At 54.4% G+C, this 19,365-nt stretch overlaps 5 protein-coding genes across 5 annotated transcripts; 3 read left to right on the forward strand and 2 right to left on the reverse strand.

Moving 5' to 3' along the window:
- Positions 1–2,684: 2,684 nt before the first annotated feature.
- Positions 2,685–5,854, reverse strand: EAH_00017040 (3-mercaptopyruvate sulfurtransferase, putative; the record flags this gene model as incomplete). Its single annotated transcript, XM_013397709.1, has 4 exons — positions 2,685–2,890; positions 2,949–3,063; positions 4,181–4,345; positions 4,547–5,854. 4 exons carry the CDS (start codon positions 5,852–5,854, stop codon positions 2,685–2,687), a joined length of 1,794 nt encoding a protein of 597 aa, XP_013253163.1.
- Positions 5,855–6,713: 859 nt separating this feature from the next.
- EAH_00017050 (hypothetical protein, conserved) lies at positions 6,714–7,799 on the forward strand (the record flags this gene model as incomplete). The annotated part of the gene is made up of 1 exon (XM_013397710.1): positions 6,714–7,799. The coding sequence occupies one exon, from the start codon at positions 6,714–6,716 to the stop codon at positions 7,797–7,799; it is 1,086 nt and encodes a 361-aa protein (XP_013253164.1).
- Positions 7,800–8,118: 319 nt separating this feature from the next.
- Positions 8,119–10,539, reverse strand: EAH_00017060 (TBC domain-containing protein, putative; the record flags this gene model as incomplete). Its single annotated transcript, XM_013397711.1, has 4 exons — positions 8,119–8,291; positions 8,635–9,066; positions 9,326–9,491; positions 10,534–10,539. 4 exons carry the CDS (start codon positions 10,537–10,539, stop codon positions 8,119–8,121), a joined length of 777 nt encoding a protein of 258 aa, XP_013253165.1.
- Positions 10,540–12,151: 1,612 nt separating this feature from the next.
- On the forward strand, positions 12,152–13,915 carry EAH_00017070 (hypothetical protein; the record flags this gene model as incomplete). The annotated part of the gene is made up of 4 exons (XM_013397712.1): positions 12,152–12,491; positions 12,637–12,760; positions 13,312–13,457; positions 13,737–13,915. The coding sequence occupies 4 exons, from the start codon at positions 12,152–12,154 to the stop codon at positions 13,913–13,915; spliced, it is 789 nt and encodes a 262-aa protein (XP_013253166.1).
- Positions 13,916–14,107: 192 nt separating this feature from the next.
- EAH_00017080 (zinc finger DHHC domain-containing protein, putative) lies at positions 14,108–16,977 on the forward strand (the record flags this gene model as incomplete). The annotated part of the gene is made up of 2 exons (XM_013397713.1): positions 14,108–14,496; positions 14,694–16,977. The coding sequence occupies 2 exons, from the start codon at positions 14,108–14,110 to the stop codon at positions 16,975–16,977; spliced, it is 2,673 nt and encodes an 890-aa protein (XP_013253167.1).
- Positions 16,978–19,365: the final 2,388 nt, after the last annotated feature.

The raw sequence follows: 19,365 nt of genomic DNA on the forward strand, positions 1-19,365 counted from the left end.
CACCGGTAATCTGTTCCAGATTCGTTTCGTGAAGAAGCTTGGGGAGGAATTGGCAATTATGTACCATATTTATTTAAGAGGAAACCATTAATTATTATTATTTGGGAACAGGAAATCATAGGTTCAAATTTTTAAATAAAATAATTTGTTTTGAAGTTCTCTATAAGAATATAAGAAAAAGAACATGCATTAGCAGGCCATGGAAAGGTCAATGCCAAAGATGAGCTGGTCTTGAAACTCCTTTTTGCGACCCAAAGATGCGCCGCTCAACAGAGGACTATTTCCTCACTTGCCCAGAATACCATAAATAAATAGAAGGCGAGAAGCATTCGCGAGCTCGAACTCTTGCAGAGCCTTTGCGATTTCAAAGCTCGTCTGGGCAGAGATTTTAAAGGACTTCAGTGTGGGTTTATTATCAGTGAGCGGCTGTGGCAGCACTTCCGGCGTTGCAAGCATGCCCACTTCATCATCCGATAGACTTCATTTAAATTCGAGAAAGTGGCGTAATTCGTCATGAATAACCTCTGGAACCTACTATTCAAGCGTGGAAGCTCTATGGTTTTCCGCGGAAGTATCGCTGTTACCTGGGACCCAAAGTTTATTAGCTCCTTTTGGAGCGAAGTTATAAGGTTATTTTTCATCGAACACAGCGTGGCAACCCGGAACCACCCAGTTGCCAAAGAACCAACTGAACTTATCTTAGACACGCTTATGCAGCGTCTATACTCAGCAGGATTCATCGAAGGACCTTGATTTCCTCACTTGCGTGGAACGGGTGATAGTACAACAGTGCGCTGTTAGACTGGTTTTCTCCAGCTCTCGTGGATTCCCTGGGGCAGACGAAGACACAGTTGTTTGAGTTGAAGCCGAGACCTTGTTAGTGGCAGCCACCAGCTTAGTGGCAGCCACCATCCGTACGCCTGCAGCTGCAGACGTTCGTACAATACTTGCACCCGCTCATGGATGTATGAAGAAAGCACAAGACCTCCAGGCAAGAAACTGCAACACATAGAACTTGGCCTTTACTCGTTATCTTGGATATAGTGGACTCTAACGCGCACGTAGCGTTCAGGAAGGTGAACATTAGAGGGAGCTCTCCAACCATCGGCAGGTTGGGATATTCGTTGAAAAATTCGGCGCCCAGCCTTGGCACAAGGCAAAGGGCGTCTATGCGGCCGCAGTAGAAGGGTGCAGCATCGCCATACGGCCAAAAGCAGCAGCAGCAACAGCAAGAGTAACAGCAGCAAACGCAGAGACAAAGGCAACAACAGCAGCATTGTTTCCTGCAGCTCACGGTCTCCTTTCTTGCAGACTTGGGCTTTATAGTACGCACAACCGAGAAGCTCCCTAGCGGCAAATTCATGCAAAGAGGCAAACGTCGAAAGGGGCAAAAATAGGGAAGACGGAAAACCTTCACCCACAGGCGAGATGAGCCCAGAGCGACTCGAACGCCCAACCTTCTGATCTGGAGTCAGACGCGCTACCATTGCGCCATAGGCCCGATGCTGCAGCGGCGCATCGGCTCTTAGTAACTGACACCAACAGCAGCAGAAGAATAAGATGCCTTGTGACGATGGAAGACAGCTTCGACAGCTAAGAAAGAAGCAGGGAAGCCTCCCCGTACCAATAGCACAAGCAACAATGACATCTCCAAAACCGGCTGCGGCCGCATGGGCTGGTCTTCGGGAAGATGCTCCTGCAGCCATCCAGAAAGTCGTTTTGTTTGGTCTGTCGCACAGTATGGCAACAGCAGCAGCAGCGCTTCTTGCAGCAGCAAGAGATGCAGCAGCAAGAGACATAACAATAGCAGGAAGTGCACGAGGGGGAACAGAAGGAAACCATGGAGCAGCAGACACAACACTCGTTGTAGAGGCAGCCAACGGAGCTCCAACGCTTCCCTCAGTCCACCGATCCCCAGCTGAGAGACAATCCACAAGAAGGCGTATGCTGGTTGGAGAGGAAGGAGGAAGCAGAAGTTGCATACCCTGCTAGATGATGGAACGTGTATTTCTACATGCTTGGAGGCCGGCTATCGTGAGCCAGGTAGGCGCCTAACAGCCGCCTACACTTCTACTGCACGCAGTAAAGGCTACTTGGTTCACCTTGTATGCACGGTTGCCATGTAGTAGGGGCTACAATTTGGTGCGCTGCAACTCATGGCAGGCAACAACTCCTTATCAGACGCAGGCCTTCGTCCCCCTGTACCTAGGAGAACTGTAGAAATAAGAAGAAGCTAGCTGGTTTTCGCAGGCTCGTATTGCTTGTATTCAGGCTCTATTGCAGCTCACTCTTCTCCTCTGTGAAGACCGAAGACTCTCATTACACCGAGCATGCGACGACTCCTCGATCTTTTCTGAGGACCCTCGTGAGCAACAACGTCGTCAAAATTTCATTGATAAAATAATTTCCAGAAGCAAGCTGACGCCCTCTCCAATGTCCAGACTTCCTACCCAGAGTGGTCTATGAGCACCGTGTTGGCTCGAGCTTAGAGAAGACGTCTTGGGCGCTGTGAGCTGTATCACACTCTGCGGCAACTTCTTTTTTAAAGGAAGCACCACATGCGAACATAGAATCCAACAAGCCACCTTTAACCCTTACGTTCTGACTGTCTGTAAGCAACTTGGGCGAAACTGGAATTACACTAAACAACTTCAGAAAGATCATCCTGCACTCCTGTGCTGCCTTCACGCTAAGCAGCCAGGACGCTGCAGCAAGAGCCCAGCAGCACGCAGTTGCTGCAGCAAGCGCCCAGCAGCACGAAGTTGCTGCAGCAGTTGCTCTATAGTAGCTGCAGCTGCCTTAAGAGGATCCCGCACACATCGAACCCGTACACCAACGTTCCCTGCCCCTTCCCGTGGGGGGCCTTGATGGTATGACTCTAGAGCAACACCTGTGCAAAGAGGCAAACGTCGAAAGAGGCGAGAATAGGGAAGATGGAAAACCTTCACCCACAGGCGAGATGAGCCCAGAGCGACTCGAACGCCCAACCTTCTGATCTGGAGTCAGACGCGCTACCATTGCGCCATAGGCCCGATGCTGCAGCGGCGCATCAGCTCTTAGTAACTGACACCAACAGCAGCAGAAGAACAAGATGCCTTGTGACGATGGAAGACCGCATCGACAGCTAAGAAAGAAGCAGGGAAGCCTCCCCGCAGCAATGGCAGTAGCAACAACCGCCGAAGAACCAGCGGCAGCCTCACGAGTCGACCTTCTGGGGCGGTGCTACAGCACTACTACTACTACTTCTTGCTTCAGCAGAATGAGCTAGCTGTTTGATGCTTCCATGAGGGGGGATCAATTGCAGATCTTCTCCCTCCTTACAGGAGCAGCTGTTGTGCTAGCCTGCGACTCCAGATCAGAAGGTTTGGCGTTCAAGTCGCTCTGGGCTGGGTTGTTTTCAAAGAGGACAGGCGTTGAAATACAAGGGACAGAAGCACCAGCTCAACAGAGGCAACAGCACCAGCACTAAAGCAGACAGCAGCAGCACAGCAGCAGTATGTGCAACTGTTGCATCAACACCAGCAGCAGCAACAGAAAAACACCCGCAGCAGCTCTATTCTAGCTGGATAGCGACATCAGTATGAATGCATCAGGGGCCTCAGACGGCCGCTGGGCTTCTGCTTCTACCAGGTGATAAATTAACACTACGAAAGCCTATGTCTCGAACGGGGGGCCAGGCGCGCAGCGCAGGGTCTGTAGGGGCTCAGCAGTGGTCTCAAGCATTGTGGGAGTCCCTTGAAGACCAGTAAAAGGCCCTTAAAAGTGCTTCTTCAAATGCTCTTAGAAATGAAGCTAAGGCCTTCCATGTCTGTGTGCGGATACAGTGTTTAGGAAGGCTATGCAATAAATAAAGGAAAAACACGCCCTATATCTGTACAAAAAGGTGCAGAGGACTATCAAAATATACCATATAAGGGCCCACCAAACTGCTGGGGCCTCCCTCTCTTCTTTCAGAGCTCAGAGGGCCTTCAAGAGGCCGTGGGACCCTCCGACAGCTTCTTTTCTTAAGACTGTCTCTAGACAGATTGTGCCTATGCGTGTCCCAGAGACCCTACTTAACTACTTTAACTTTGAATAAAACAACCACAACAAAAACAAGTGCCTCTGCAAAGAATAACAAACAACTGTAAGACTTCTTAAGCCCTCAAGAAGCCTCCTTCCCACCCTGGCGGGCTCTCACTACTGCGCGTAGGGCCTCCTGCTGCTCCTGCGTAGGCGGAGGCAGCACAAGGGTCGGGTAAGGGGCATCATGGGGGCCCCCCAGGGGGGCCTCCATCTGCCGTCGCTGCGCCCACTCTGCCCAAGAACCGTCATAAACAGAGAGTAACGATAGAGGGTACCCGATCTGCAGCAAAAGCAGCAGCAACAAGAACAGCAGTGCTGGCATGTGAGAAGCTGCAGCAGCACCCAATAATGGAGAGGCAGGAGACAGAGACTGACAGACGGTTCACTCACTGGAGACCAAACCAGAAGCAGCAGCAGCTGCTGCTCCCCCTAAAAGCTGCAGCAGCAGCAGCAGCAGCAGCAGCAGCAGACGAGGGCTTACCTTAACAAGGGCACAGAAGAGGATACAGGCTGTAACTCCGCTGCCGCAAGTACACACGATCCGTTTAGCCTGAGAAAAATCCAAATGGGGATACATCTGCTGCTGCTGCAGCTGTTGTTGCTGCTGCTGTTGCTGCTGCTGCTGCTGCTGTTGGAAGGCCTTTAGCTGCTTCTGGACGCCCATGACGTTCGCACGGCCGAGCAACGGTCCCAAGGCGACTAAGAGGGAAGGCCCTGTCTTTAAAGTTGCGTAGCCATATGGAGGCGCAGCTGCTGATGTGCTGAAGGGGCAGAGATAGCTTGTGGGCCCCTCGCTGCTGCTGCCGTTGCTGCTGCTGCCGTTGCTGCTGCTGCTGTTGTTGCTGCTGCTGTTGTTGCTGCTGCTGCTGCTGTTGGGGAAGAATGCATGAGATTGCAAGAGAGTAGTAAAGGGGAGATTCAAAGAAGAAGGAATGTGGCCTCCATACAAACCCTCACGCGGTTCCGGGCACAGACCCCAGAAGCGCTCGTGCGAGCGCACATCAACTAATACAAAGGGCCCCTTATTGCTGTTGCTGCTGCTGCTGCTGCTGTTGCTGCTATTGCTGCTGCTGCTTCTTCCTTCGGTAGCGCCTGCTGCCTCGTCCAGGCCCATCAAGACATCGGTATAAGAAACAACTAATGAGTCGCAGGGGTCACCGTTGCACTTATTCTTCCCGTTAGCAGCAAGTGAAGCAGCAGCAGCAGGATCAGCAGCAGGAGCATCTACTGTCTTCGCAAGAGGGAGGAGACAGTCTGGGCTAAGAGGGGTTGCGTCTAGGGGACAGCCATGAGCCCTCCAGGCCTTAACTCCCCCTTCAAGGATACGGGCCCTCAAGCCGCCCCACAGCAGCATCCAGTATACTCGAGTAGCTGAGAAGAAGCCAACAGAGTCATATAAGACAATCTTCGTATCTTGGAGTTGCTGCTGCGGGTGTTGCTGCTGCTGTTGCTTTCGCTGCTGTTGCTGTTGCTGCTGCTGCAGAAGGGCAGCTAAATGCGCATGCAGCTGCTGCCTGGAAGGCAGCATGTGGGGATATGGACTGCTGCTGTCGCTGCAGGTGTCTATGCAGAAGTACTGCGCGTGGGGGAGGCGGGGGCCTGCAAGAAACTCCTCCTCAGCAGAGCGGCCCCCAAACATGGGTAAGTCGGTCTTGCTGCAGTCCAGGAGCAACAGCTGCTGCTGTTGCTGCTGTTGCAGCTGCTGCTGCTGCTGCAGTTCGGCAGCAAGCTCTTCTACAGATATCAGCGGGTCGCTGTCAGGCCCCCAGCCACCCCTCAACGTCGCCATCTTTCTCGAAAAAGAGAGGCCCCAAGGGGCCTTAAAAAAGCCACAGAGAGGATGGGAGAGCTGCTGCAGCAGGCGCCTTGCTGCTGCTGCTCCTTGTGCCATCTGTTCAGAGCGGCAGCAGCAGCAGCAGCAGCAACAGCAAAGACACCAGCAACACCGTCGGAATGCCGCTCAATAAAATGATTTACTCCAAAACAACAGCAACAGAGCAGCGCAGAAACTTCAGTTTTTTGCTGCAGCAGCAGCAGCAGCAGCAGCAGCAGCAGCAAGGTCACTCCGCTTGCTGCCGCACTACCTCTATCAGGGAGGCCCTGAAGAGGAATAACGAAGATGAACAAAAAAAACAATTAAAGTGCCTCAGTAGGTATTAATTGGCTCATCTACACTGAAGACTGCCGCTGCTGCTGCTGCTGCTGTTGCTGTTGCTGCTGCTGCTGCAGTACTGTCGTCAGCAGTTCGCCGACTTTCTCAAGAGAGGGGAAGGGGGGAAGGAGGGGAAGGGGCTGATGGCCCTGTTGCTGCAGCCACTATTAGAGGCCTAACTAAAAGAATAAAGCGAGAGGCCCTTTGTTTGCTGCCTTCACTCCTACGCCCTTGCTCTCTTTGGGGGGGCCCCTCTGAACGGGGGCCCCCTCATTAGCAGGGGCCCCCCCAGAGCAGCCTATGTTGGGGCCTTCACCTCCTCCTCCATCCCTTTGCTTGGTGGGCCCTTACAGGGGCCCCACACAGAGCTCAGGAGCGTCCTAGGGTGTCAATGGGGGCCCCCTCCCTACACTACTTAGCAGCAGCTAACCAGGGGGGGCCCTAGCACAAACCCTGAGGTTGTTTGGGGGCCCCTAACAACGCAGGCGTCGCAGCAATGGAGCTTGAGGGCCCCACCATCACAGGAGCCTTACTCAGGGTAACAGTAGCAGAGATAAGGAGGCATGCGGCTTCCTGGCTGCAGCAGAAGAAGCAGCAGGAGCAGCAAGCATCTCGACGGGCTGCAGCTGCAGCAGTTAACGCTAGAGGAGGGGGGCCCCCAGAGGCCTCCACCCGCTGGGGCGAAGAGCTGCAGGTGTGGGGCCCCTGGCGTTGCCGGGGAATTTGTGTAGAGGGTCTTGCAGTCTCTCGAACGAGGGTAATGCTGCGGGGGCCCCCTCATGCGTACACCTCAGCAACAGCAGCAGCAGAGGCAGCAGCAGGATATGCAGATACCGTAGAGCTAGACGACGGTACCGGGGTTATTAGCTGCCGCTGGGTTTGGAGGCCCCACAAGGGTCCCCTAGATGCATGCAGCATCAGCTCAAGGAGAGACAAGAGGGCCCCTCACATTGAGGAGACAGTCCCTTTCGAGCCTCCTCCGCTTGTGGAAGTTGGTGCACTCTGCAGGGCGGAAGGCCGCGTGATGCTACGCAGCAGCAGCAGCAGCAGCAAATGCAGCAGCAGCAGCAAGTGCTGCTGCTGCTGTCCCTCCAATGTTGAGGTCTCTCTTCGTCTCTTTGGGCCCTTAACCGAAGACACAGACCCTAATGCTGAAGCCCTAGCCTTTGCTGCTCTCAGGACACAAAGGGCAGCCCTGAAGTGGTGGGAGCAGCAGCAGCAGCAGCAATACATGCAGCAGCAGCCCCAGCAAGAGATGCTGCAGCAGCAGCAGCAACAGCGCGGAGAAGTGCAGCAGCAGCAGCAAGGGCGGCACTACGTCCAACAGCTGCACGAGGAGCAGCAGCGCCAACATCTTGACCAGCAGCAGCAGCACCAGATGCAGCAGCAGAAGCAAACGCCACACATGCAGCAGCATATGCTGCAGCATCACGAAGACGCCGAAGGCGCAATTGTGGAATGTCTGAGGACATCGACAGCAGCAGCAAGCCCAGGAGCTGCTGCAGATGGTGCTGCTGCAGCAGTTGCAGCAGCATCATCTCAACTATGCGCAGCAACGCAGGTTACTTCAGACCCCAAGTGAGGGGGTAAGGTCCTTGTCTGCAGCAGCAGCAGCTGCTGCTGCTGCTGATGCCACTGCAACAGCAGCAAAAGGTCCCTTCAATATAAACAGCAGCCTCTCAATGCTGCTTTAAAGCCAAGACAGAGAAGAATTAAAGGGTGTCACTAGACACCGCTTCATGGTGCAGCAGCCACAGCAGCTGCTGCTACCGCTGGTACTCATGCCGTTGGTGCTGGTTGTGGCTGGGCTTGCTGCAGGGGTTGCTGCAGTGTTGCTGCAGCTCTTGCTGCAGTATTGTGCGGGAAGTTTGCTGCAGCAGCAACTGCAGCGGCTCTCCCCTTCAAGGTGCCTCCTTTTTATCAGGTGCAAGGCCTGTGGGGTTCGAGGCGGGGACAAAGTAATGGTCAACAATACAAAAGGAGACAGCAGAATGCCTCCCGGGCTGCTGCTGCATTTGGGGGCAGCAGGAGATGTCGGAGACAACGCGCCAGCGGAGACAGCCTCTGGTTGGCCCTGTGGTGCAGCAGCAGTGCAGCAGCAGCGCAGCAGCGGTGTCGCAGCAGTGCAGCAGCAGCGCGCGCCAGCGTTTGCGGTGTACTGACACCTCGCTAGAGTGTATAACACAGCCAAAGCAGCTGCCTATACACCCCAGCGATGTGTATAGGCAGCTTCTATTATACATACACTTCAGGAGCACACACCTTTCACAAAAAGCTACAATACGGCCGCAGGCCAGGCGCATCCTAACGTGCAGCAGCAGCAGCAGCAAGCGCAGCAGCAGCAGCAAGCGCAGCAGCAGCAGCAAGCGCAGCAGCAGCAGCAAGTGCGGCAGGTACAGCAGCAGCAGCAGCGCTACCTGGTTCGATGCACAACTTGCAGGGCTTCCTCTCGGCATAGGCTGCCTCAAGTGTCTCAATCATTTTGTTTGTCACGCGGAAGCGCTGCATGCGCTGCAGCAGCCAAGCCTCGCTAGGGGTAAGACTGCTGCTGCTGCTGCTGCTGCTGCTTTCTGCAGCCATCTCTCGGCTGCTGCGCTGCTGCTGACGTTTCTCCTGCATCTCAATCTCTTGCAAGCCGTTGCGACCAGATAGAGATGCCTGGCGGTACCAGGGCTGCTGCTGCTGCTGCTGCTCCCGTTTCTGCTTTTGCTGCTGAATCTGTTGCTGTTGCTGCTGCCGTTGCTTCCGCTGCTGCCGCTCTTTCTGAGGGTGTGCAGCAAAAGGCGCAGCAGCAGCAGCACCCCGAATAAAGCCCAGGGCCTCATCCAGCCCCATGGAGAGGAGAGGCTCTGAAAAGACAGACACAACTGCAGCAGCAAGAGTAACTACAGCAACTGCAGCAGTATTAACAGCAGCAGCAGCAGCACAAACAGCAGCAGCACAATCACAGCAGGCCCTGGCACACCCAACCAGCGCCATGCTGAGGACTGACTGTAGCAGCACTAAGAGCAGCAGCAGCATACACAGCAGTAGCACTACCAGCAGCAGCAGCAGCATGAGCAACAGCATAAGCAGCAGCAGCCTCAGCAGCAGCATTAGCAGCCGGACCCTGAATAGCTTCAAGTAGAGCAAGGGCAGCCTGAAGGAGACACTTGAGGCCCCCTAAGACAACTAAATCTAAAAGCCTTAGAGACAGAAACAGAGGGAAGTCTGCTGCAAAGATAGGCAGCAGCCACTGCAGCAAATATGTCTCCCCCTTTAAGCCTAATGTGCTCTGCAGCAAACAAAGACAAAAAAACAAACAAAAAGATTAATTAAAAAACAAATAAAAGAGATAAGGAGGAAAACAAACAAAAACAAATAAACAGAAACAAAGATACACCGCAAGAAGCAATAAACAGTTGAGACAGACAAACAAAAACAAAAAAAAAGATAAGGAGACAAACACAAAAAGACAACAATAAGCAGAGACTAAAATAAAACAAAGACAAGAAAACAAAAACAAACAAAAATAAACAAACAAAGACAGATTGAGATAAAAGAGACAGAGACAAACAGAGATAGGCAGAGACAGAGACAGATGGAGATTAAGGAGACAGAGACAAACAGAGACAGAGATAGGCAGACACAACCAGAGGCAGATAAAGGTAAAAGAGACAGAGTCAAACAAAAACAAACGGAGACAGCAGAGACAAAACGAGAAGGGTACAGAATCAGAAACAAACAAAGGCCTCAGCGTACAACGTGGGGTGTCACTACTGCCAGTACGCATGCATACACCTCAGACAGCAGCAGCAGCACAGCAGCAGCAACAGCAGAAGCAGCAGAGCAGCAAAACAGCAGCAGCAAAGTAGCGAAGGGAGCAGCAGTGAAGCAAAGGCAGCTAAAGAAAAGACAATAGCACCAACGGTAGCAGCAGCAGCACAGGCAATCGCAGCAGCAGCAAAGGCAGCAGCAGCAGGAGACGCACGAAGCGGCGTTGCAGCTGAGGTAGAAACAAATCCATAAGTCTTTCAAAGGCAAAAGCAACGCTCTGAAAGGAGACAGAATAGGAGAGACACGGGATTCGTTGCTGCTGCTGCTTGCTGCTGCTGCTGCTGCATCAACAGCAACGAAGCCACCAGCAGCAACAGAACTTGTAAAAACAACATCAACATCATGCTGCTGCAGCCACTGCAAAGCTAGAGCCCACAAGGCGATCTCAAAGGGGCAACAGCAACAGCTGCTGCTGCAGCGACAGCAGCAGCCACGACCGCAACAGGAGCAACAGCAGCAGCTGCAGCAGCAACAGCAGCAGCTGCAGAAGCAGTACCCACCTTCATGGGCGTGAGGCCAGCCGCGTAAAGGCGTTGCAGATTTCTCCTCAGAAGCAGAGACACCAGGCATCGGTAAGCCTCCTGCAGCGCCCATACACTCTAAACCCTAAACCCTAAACCCTAAACCCCAAACCCTCTACAGCTACTGGGGAATGACAAGAAGAGAGGCGCTGCGCCGCCCTTGACTTTAAACGAAGCAAATAAGGACAGAAGGAGAGACAGCAAAGAGAGACAGCAAAGAGACAGAGAAATACAGAGAGATAATCAGAGACAGAGGCAGACATAAAGACAAAGAGAGACAAATAATTCGAGTAATATGAAGCTGTTGCTGCATATACACTTCGCAGCCTGCTCCGCAAACAGTTTCCAGACGGCCCGCATTCCACCACTTTCTGCTGCTGCTGTTGCTGCTTTTGCTGTTGCTGCTGCTGCTGCTGCTGCATGCATGCGTCTCACAAATTCATCCCTCAAGACATACAAGAAGAGGCCCCCCACAAAATTTAAACCTTGGCAGTAGCCGACGCTCCCCTCGCGCGCGGCGCAGCCCAGCAGTATTCGATGCAATGATTGCTGCCTGCAGCAGCAACAGCAGCAGCAGCAACAGTAGCAGCAGCAGCAGCAACACCAGTAAGGTTAGGAGCGCAACTCATCTGGAAGCCGTTTGCAGAGCAGACTACGAAGTGTAAATGCAGCAGCAGCGGCAACAACAACAACCGCAGCAGCAGCAGCATTAACAGCAGCACCACCATCAACAGCAGCAGGAACAGCAGCAAAAACAGCAGCAGCAGGTTACACGGCTTTGTCCCTGAAGAAAGGCAACCCGGGGAAAGTTCTGTGGCAGTCTTTTGCAATCTCCTCAGACAGCGCAGCAGGAGCTGCAGCACAGGCTTCCTATAGACACAGCAGCAGCAGCAGCAAAAACGCAGCGTCATAGGGGGGCTCAGCAGTAGCGTCTGCACTGCGCAAGCAGTGGAGACGTTATGCAGGAGCCGCAGCAGCAGAAACAAAAACTGCTGCGGCAGCAGAACAAGGAGCGCAGCAGCAGCAACGGAAGCAGCAGCAGCAGCACAGCAAAAACGAAGCCCCCCCGCAAAGAAAGTCGCCATGTTGATATCATGCAGTCAGTGTGGCAGCTATATCACCAACAACCCCACCCAGCAGCAGCAGCAACAGCAGCAGCAGCTACAGCAGCAGCAGCAACAGCAGCAGACCTGGTAGTCTTCCAGTGTCTGCTGCTGCATCTCCCCCAGTAGCACCCAGCTATAAAACTGTCTCCTGAAAGCAGCAGGGAAGCCTCGCCCTTTAAAAGCAGCAGCAAGGAGACGAGGAGACAGAAGACCTTGCCGCCTGCAGCAACACGCAGCTGTACAGGCACCTCAGATAATCGTGCGCCTCTGCCCCCGCTGCAGCAGCAGCAGCAGCAGCACGAGAGAAGGCCGCTTCGCGCGAGCAGAAGCGAGGAAAAAGAAAGCAGCTATATGGGCAGAGGTGATTCTATCGGCAACAGCAGCAGCAGCAGCAGCAACAGCAACGCCAGCAGCAGCAGCAGCACAGTGGAGTGTACCACGACTTGCAGACGCAGCTACAGGCTGCTCTGTCTCTGTCGTTGAGCAGCCTCATGAGTCTCCTTGCTGCTCGCGGCGGAAGCCAACCCCACAGCAGCAACACCCGGTTGCAGCAGCAAGAGGCTGATGTGTACAGACACCTGCTGCAGCTTTCGGAGCTGCAGCTTGCAGCTGCTGCATCTCCTGCAGCGTCTGTTGCGTCTGCTATCTCTGCGTTTGATGCTGCAGCGTTTGCTGCCGCAGCGTTTGCTGCCGCAGCGTTTGCTCTCGCAGCGATTGCTGCTGCAGCGTTTGCTGCTGCAGGGTTTGCTGCTGCTCCTGCTGCATCGCTGCCAGCATCTGGGGCCCCAGGAGTGCTTCCAAGCATCGAACACGCCATGCAGCTTGCTGATGGTGCGAGCGCTGTAGCAGAAGCAGCAGCTGTTTCTGCTGCTGCTGCTGCTGCTGCTGCTACAGATGCTGCTGCGACCACTGTTGCTGCTGCTTGCCTCACTGACTTCCTGAGCTTCTTATGAGTGGAAGTGCTTTGCGCCCTCAGATGCTTCGATTTCCGCTACCTTAGCTTCTGCTGCTACGGCCATGCCCGCTGCCGACACCGCTGCTGCTGCTGCTGCTGCTGCTGTTCCTGCCGCTGCAGCAGTTCTTGCCGCTGCAGACGTGGGGTAGTTTTCTGTGTATTGTGGCCATAGGGAAGGCGTTTCGCCTTGGCATGGCGTTGCTGTTGCTGCGGCAACAGCGGTGCTGCAGCAGGGACAGCAGCAGCAGCAGCAGCTGCTGCTGCTGCTGCAGTTGTGAAGAGTTGAAACGTAGGCCTTATGTGTGGTTAGCCAGTCTCTCGTACCTTCCCTGTAAGCTGCTTTGCTGCAGTGTGTGGTGCTGCAGATGCTGCTGCTGCTCTTGCTGCTGTTGCTGCTGTTGCTCGCAGGGGCCCCGTTGTTGTTACCGCCTGCCGGCTGAGCCGCAGTTTCTAGGCGGAACAGCGCAGCAGCAACAGCAGCAGCAGTAGAAGAGAGAAGTATTTCTCCATATTTACCTCCAGAAAACAAGGAAAGGCTCTTGAGGAGCACAGGAAGGCCTCAGCAGCAGCGGCGGGCCCTCAACTGTCCTTGCAGAAGCCGCAGCAACAGCAGCAGCAGCAGCAGCAACAGCAGCTGTAACGGGCCTACAGACAGCGTGCCATCCCTTTTAAATTCGTTTATGCCTGCTACTTCAGAACTTCCCCTGTGCTGCTGCTGCAGCGCCTGCGCCCCGTTTCAAGCTGCTTCACCTTCGTGTGTCTTGCAGCAGCAGCAGCAGCGGCAGCAGCAGCAGCAGCAACAGCAGCGCTAGCAGCTGCAGCGCCACTGAAACTCGTCAGGAGTAAGGCTCTTACTCTACATCGTACACGCTGGTGCGTCCATGCGCTGCGCAGCTGCAGCAGCAGGAGCAGCAGCTGCAGCAGCTGCAACACGAGCGACAGCAACTCATAGCGGCACAGCAGCCTGTACTGGGAGCACGAAGCTCCTTGCTGCAGCAGCAACTAGGCCTTCACTGTAGCAGCAGCAACCTATGCTATCTGCTGCATGCATGCACGCTGGTGCCCATACAAAACCCGACACACAAAAACCTTCGCACTTTGCTGCCTCTGTAGCCCCGCAGTGCAGCGCCATTCTCAGAAGCAGCAGCAGCGGCAGCAGAAGCCGGAGCAGCAGCAGCAACAGCCCCAAGTGCACAGCAGCAACAACGAAAACGCCAACGACAGCGGCAGCAAAAGCCCTCACATCATCATCATTATAAGCAGCAGCAGCAGGAGGAACAAAGGCAGCAGCAGCACGTGAGGCAGCAGCAGCCATAGTGTCAGCAGCAGCAATTGCAGCAGCAGCAGTTGCAGCACCAGCAGTTGCAGCAGCAGCAGTTCCCTTCCCCGGAAAGGGGGCCTACTGCGAGAAACGGCAACAACAGCAGCAGGAACAGCAACAAAAGCAGCAGCAGCAACAACAAAAGCAGCAGCAGCAGCAGCTAGGTTGGCCATGGCCTCCGTGCCTGCTGCGCCTGTCTCCTCGAGGTCCCGTCTGAGGCCGCACTTAGACCCCACTCCCGCTGCATTAGCAGCAGGCCCAGCAGCAGCAGCAGCAGCAGCCGCCGCAGCAGCAGCAGCAGAGCGGCGTGAGGCAGCTTTTGAGCTCTCCTCGTCTCGGGCTGCGTTGCATGCAAGTAGGTTTGATGAAGATGACTCTGAGGGGCCCCCTGCTGCTCTCTTCGTGGGGTTGCTGCTGCTGCTGCTGCGCTGCGCTGTCTTGGGGGCTCTCTGTTCTGTACACCCCGCTATATTTTCTCCCCTAGATATTGGAGGAGCAGCAACTTGGACTGTTGCTGCTGCTACTGTTATCGCCTACTTCATTGCTGCAAGGACCGATCCGTAAGCTGCTGCTGCTGCTGCTGCTGCTGTTCCTAGTGGTGCCCTGTTTGTGCTGCTGCAGGCTCAGTAGCTGCTGCTTCTTCTTTGCTGCACGATGGAGAGCTCGAAATTAGTGAATGGCTGCTGCTGCTCGTGCTAATTTTGCTGTTGCTGCTGATGCTGCTGCTGGTGCTGCTGCTGTGCGGTTGCTGCTGCAGTGGGGTGCTGCGGTACTGCCCCTCTTTGCTGCTGCCGCCTGAGCAGCAGCAGCTGCTGAAGCGCCGGAGCAGCAGCAACACCGGCAGCAACCGACGGCGGAGCTTGGAGGCAGCAGCAGACGAAAGCTGGGAGAGCAGCAGCAGCAACTACAGCACGGGGGAGGTCTGTTATTACATCGGAGGGGAGGCAGTACCAGCAGCAAAGGCAGCAGCAGCAGCAGCAGCACGGGGAAGGCAGCAGCAGCGGTGGAGGCGCCCATCTCGTGGTAAGGGCCTCACCCGCTTCTTGAGGAGAGACAGAAGGGAGTATGAAGCCCCGCATGCGCTTCGCAGCAGCAACCTTAGCAGCAGCAGCAGCAGCAGCAGCAGCAGCAGCAGTGGCGATGACAGGAGAAGGCGAAACAGCAGCAACAGCAGCAGCAACACCCGCAATGACTTGTCACCGTTGAGCCCGCCCAGAAGCACACACGCAGTTGCTGCACGTTCAGCTGCTGCTCGCAGCAGTCACCGCAGCAGCAGCAACAGCAGCAGCAGCCGCAACAGCGGCAGCAACGATAGCCTGGATCGCTTTTGTGCGGAACAGGCGCACACTGGCCCCCTTGAGTGCAGCAGCAGCAGCAGGAGCAGCAACAGCGATGCATACGAGAAGCACCACAGCAGAAACAACAACAGGGGCAGCAGCAGCAGCAACCGCAGCAACAGCATACGCATCCCAGTAGCTGCAGCAGCGTCTTGGAATACCCCGACCTTTGGCTATGCGCGTGATGCGCAGACGCAGCAGCAGAAACACCAGCAGGAGCTGCAGCAGCAGGAACAGCAGCAAGAGGAGGAGGAGCAGCAGCAGCAGCAGCACGACTTGCAGCAACAGCCCCGTCTCTTCACAAGGGAGCAGCCGGTCAGCGCCATGCTGCCACGCAGCTCAAGCGAAGAAGACATTGATGGTTTCACCACTGAGATCTCCTTGATGCCGCAGCAGCAGCAGCAGCAACAGCAACAGCAGCAGCAACAGCAGGAACTGCAGCAGCAGCAGCAAGTGCAGCAGCAGAGGCAGTGGGAGCAGCAGCTTAACCTCCCCCTACCTGTCGTTTCTCGGGGCGCAGCCTCAGGAGGGCATGCTAATATGGAGCTCATTCCGATGCAGGTGCAGCAGCAGCAGCAGCAGCAGCTCTGTGAGCAGCAGCAGGAAGAGCGCGAGCAGCAGCAGCACCTTCCCCTTGCTGCTTCCCTGTGCGGTATGCCTGGAGACACTTGGGCTGAAGCGGGGCCCCAGCCAGCGTCTCTGCGGCAGGTGTACATAAGCTGCAACAAAGTGCTGCACTTTGACAGCAGCAGCAGCAGCAGACACCGAAGCAGGCGGAGCTACCGGCCTCCCTTCACAAGACACCCTGCTGCGCACAGCAGCAACAGCAGCAGCAGAGGGAGCAGCATTGGAGACAACTACACAGACAGCAGCAGCAGCAGCAGAACCAGCAGCCCCAGCGCTCGCAGAGGTTCTGCTGCAGCCGGAAGCAGCGCTCTCCGCGTGAAGCAACCCGCGGCAGCAGCAGCCGCTGCTGCTGCTGCCGCTGCAGCAGCAGCAGCAGCAGACGTGGCGCAGATGAAGGCTCGAAAGAAACTTAGGGAACAAGAAAAACGCCAGCGACAAGCAGCAGCAGCAGCAGGAGCAGCAGCTGCAGCGCAGATCGTGGGGCTGCCAGTGAGTGCGCAGGATGCGAGTGAAGCAGTCACAACTGCAACAGCAGCAGCGACAGCTGCAGCAACTGCAGCAACAACAGCAACAGCAACGGCAGCAAGTTCAAGCGATGCAGCAGCAGCAACAGCAGCAGCACGGCAACAGCTGCAGCAGCAGCAGCAGAAGGAGCAGGAGCTGGTGGAGCTGAGCCAGGTGCTGCCTCCAGCGTCTTCTATTGTGCAGATATCACCCGCAGCGGCACCTTTAGCAACAGAAGCAACAACAGCAACGACAGCAGCAGCAGCAAGTGCTGCTGTCCCCTTCACCGTGAGGAGGAGACAGTTGTGGCAGTACGGCGTGAGGCTGCGGTTTTGCGAGCGGTGCTGCATGTATCAGGTGCGCAGCTGCAGCAGTAGCAGCAGCAGCAGCAGTACAACACCAGCAGCAGCAACAGCAGCAGCAACAGCACCAGTAGCAGCACCAGCAGCAGCAGCAGCAGCAACAGCATCAAAAGCAGTAGCAGCAATGTATGCTCACCTGCAATTGTCCTTTGCTGCAGCCGCTGAGGACGAAGCACTGCGCAGACTGCGGTGTCTGCATCCGCACCCATGATCACCACTGCCCTTGGATAGGTAGGCTGCTGCTGCTGCTGCTGCTGATGCTGCTGCTCTTGGTGCTCTTGCTGCTGCTGCTTCTCCTGCTGCTTCCCCTTCTGCGTCTGCTGATGCTAGATTTGCAGCTGCTGCTTCTGCTGCATTTGCGGCTGCTGGTGCTGCTGCTGTTGCTGCTCCCGAGGCTGTTGCGTTTGCTGCTCAGTGTTAGCGGGAGACTAGGGTCAGGCGCGTATATTCTGGCGTTTTGCTGCTGCTGCTGCTGTTGCTGCTGCTGCTGCAGGAAGCTGCGTGGGAGAGAAGAGCCGCCCACACTTCATGTTGTATCTGCTGCTGCAGGTGTTGGAGGCTGGTGTATGTACAGCTCAGTGTGTCAGGCTGCTGCTGCTGCCTATTCAAGTTAAGGCCGAGTGGTGCGGTGAAACGGCTGCTGCTGGATATGCTGTTGCTGCTGCTGCTACTGCTGCTGCTGCTGCTGCTGGTGAGAGGGTTCTCAGCAGGACTGCTGGTGCTAGGGTATAAGCTGCTGCATTGTTGTTAGAGCGCCATGGAGTTGCTGCTACTGCAGCTGTTGCTGCCACTGCAGCAATAGGTGCTACTTAAACAGTTGCTGCATTTGCTACACCAGCAGGTGCAGCAGTAGCTGCAGCAGCAGCTGCAGCAGTAGATGCAGCGGCAGTTGTAGCAATAGCTGGAGCAGCAGCTGTAGCAATAGCTGCAGCAGTATCTGCAGCAGCAGCTGCAGCAGCAGTTATTTCATCATTGTTTGGTGCAGCATGTGTGTGTGCGTTGCAGGGGTGGTGTGCTGTCTTTATTAGTACTGAGTTTGTTTTTTTTCTTGTTAGGTTTGTCTGCACTCGTCGGGTGTCTTGCTGCATATCATTTGCTGCTGATGTCTCTTAACCTTACAACCTGGGAGCAGCTTGCTTGGAGGAGGATCTCTTACCTTAAAGTAAGGCATTTATACTCAGAGGGCTGTAAGCCTCAGCGTAGGGTTTAGGGTTTAGGGTTTAGGGACTAGGTTTTAGGGCCTAGGGGTGAGGGTTTAGGGTTTAGCTGGAGGAAGCTCAAGGGCGTGGGTTCGGGTTTAGGGTTTAGGGTTTAGGGTTTAGGGATTAGAATTAAGGGTTAGGGATTAGGGTATAGATTTTTGAGGCCCTTATCGAAGGCGGGCGCTGCTCTGTCTCTGTTTGTCTCTTCTCTCTGTCTGTTATCTGTTTCTCTATCTGTTAGTCTGCCTGTCTCTATCTATCTCTGTCTCTTCATTTGGTCTGTCTCTCTCTGTATGCGTTTCTTCTCTCTGTCTCTCTTTATGTGCCTCTTCTCTCTGTCTCTGTGTGCGCCTCTGTCTCTATCTGTCTGTCTTTCTGTCTCAGTCTCTCTCTCTCTATATCTCTCTCCCTATATATATATCTATATAGAGACATATATACGGATATATATATATATATATATATATATATATGTACATTTATGTCTTCATCTCTGTGTTTGTTTTTGTCTTTGTTTTTACTTAGTTTTTGTTTGTATTTGTTTGGGTGTCTATATGCGTGAGCAGGGTTTAGAGGAGAAGGAAGGGTCTCCTTTCTCTCGAAGTTTGTTGCATAATCTGTTTGTCTATTGGCTGCCTCTGTTCTCTTGCATGCGTTCAACAGCAGTTTTATCTTCAGAGAGACAGGGGCCTAGAGGAGAGATATGGTGGAGACCAGGTCTTTCTAATTGTTTATATATTTCTTCATTTCTTTACCCGCTTGTTTTGTTACTGTCTCCTTATTATTACTTAGTGTCTCCTTCTGTCTTTCTTGTCTTTCTGATATCTTTTTATCTGTCTCTTCTTTTGTCTATTCTTTTGTCTCTTCTTTGTTCTTGCTGCTGCTGCTGCTTTCTTTTTCGTGTGTTTGCTGGTGTTATTCTTTACTCTCTTCTGCTGTCTCCTTTCTTTGATTTCTCTGGTGTCTGTCTCTATTGAGGTGTACGGGCGTCTGTCGCTTTCTTTCTGTATCTGTCTGCTGCTGTTTTTCTGTCTCCTTTCGCTGTCTCTGTCTTTAAGTGTCTCTTCTTCGTCTCCGTTGTTTTCTTCTCTTTGCACTATGCATTCGTCTGTCTCCTCCCTACACTTCCATGAAGCTGCTGCTTAGTTAGCTGCTAGCTGCTGTCTTGTGTCTCCTCTCTGCCTCCCTCCGAGCAGCAGCAGCAGCAGCAGCTGCTGCTGCTGCAGCACAAACAGGCGGCATCAATAGCTGCTGGGGTTTTGCTTGTGCTGCTGCTGTGTCTCCTCAGGGCGTCCTCACGTCCCCTTCTGCATGCGGGGCCCTTGCTGCCGCTGCATCCTTTCGGCTTAAGGCACTCAACAGAAGCAACAGCAGCAGCAGCTGCTTCTGCTGCAGCA

The sequence above is a fragment of the Eimeria acervulina genome, genomic scaffold (assembly GCF_000499425.1).
Source record: "Eimeria acervulina Houghton genomic scaffold, Eah_scaff108, whole genome shotgun sequence".
Classification (NCBI taxonomy): Eukaryota; Apicomplexa; class Conoidasida; order Eucoccidiorida; family Eimeriidae; genus Eimeria; species Eimeria acervulina.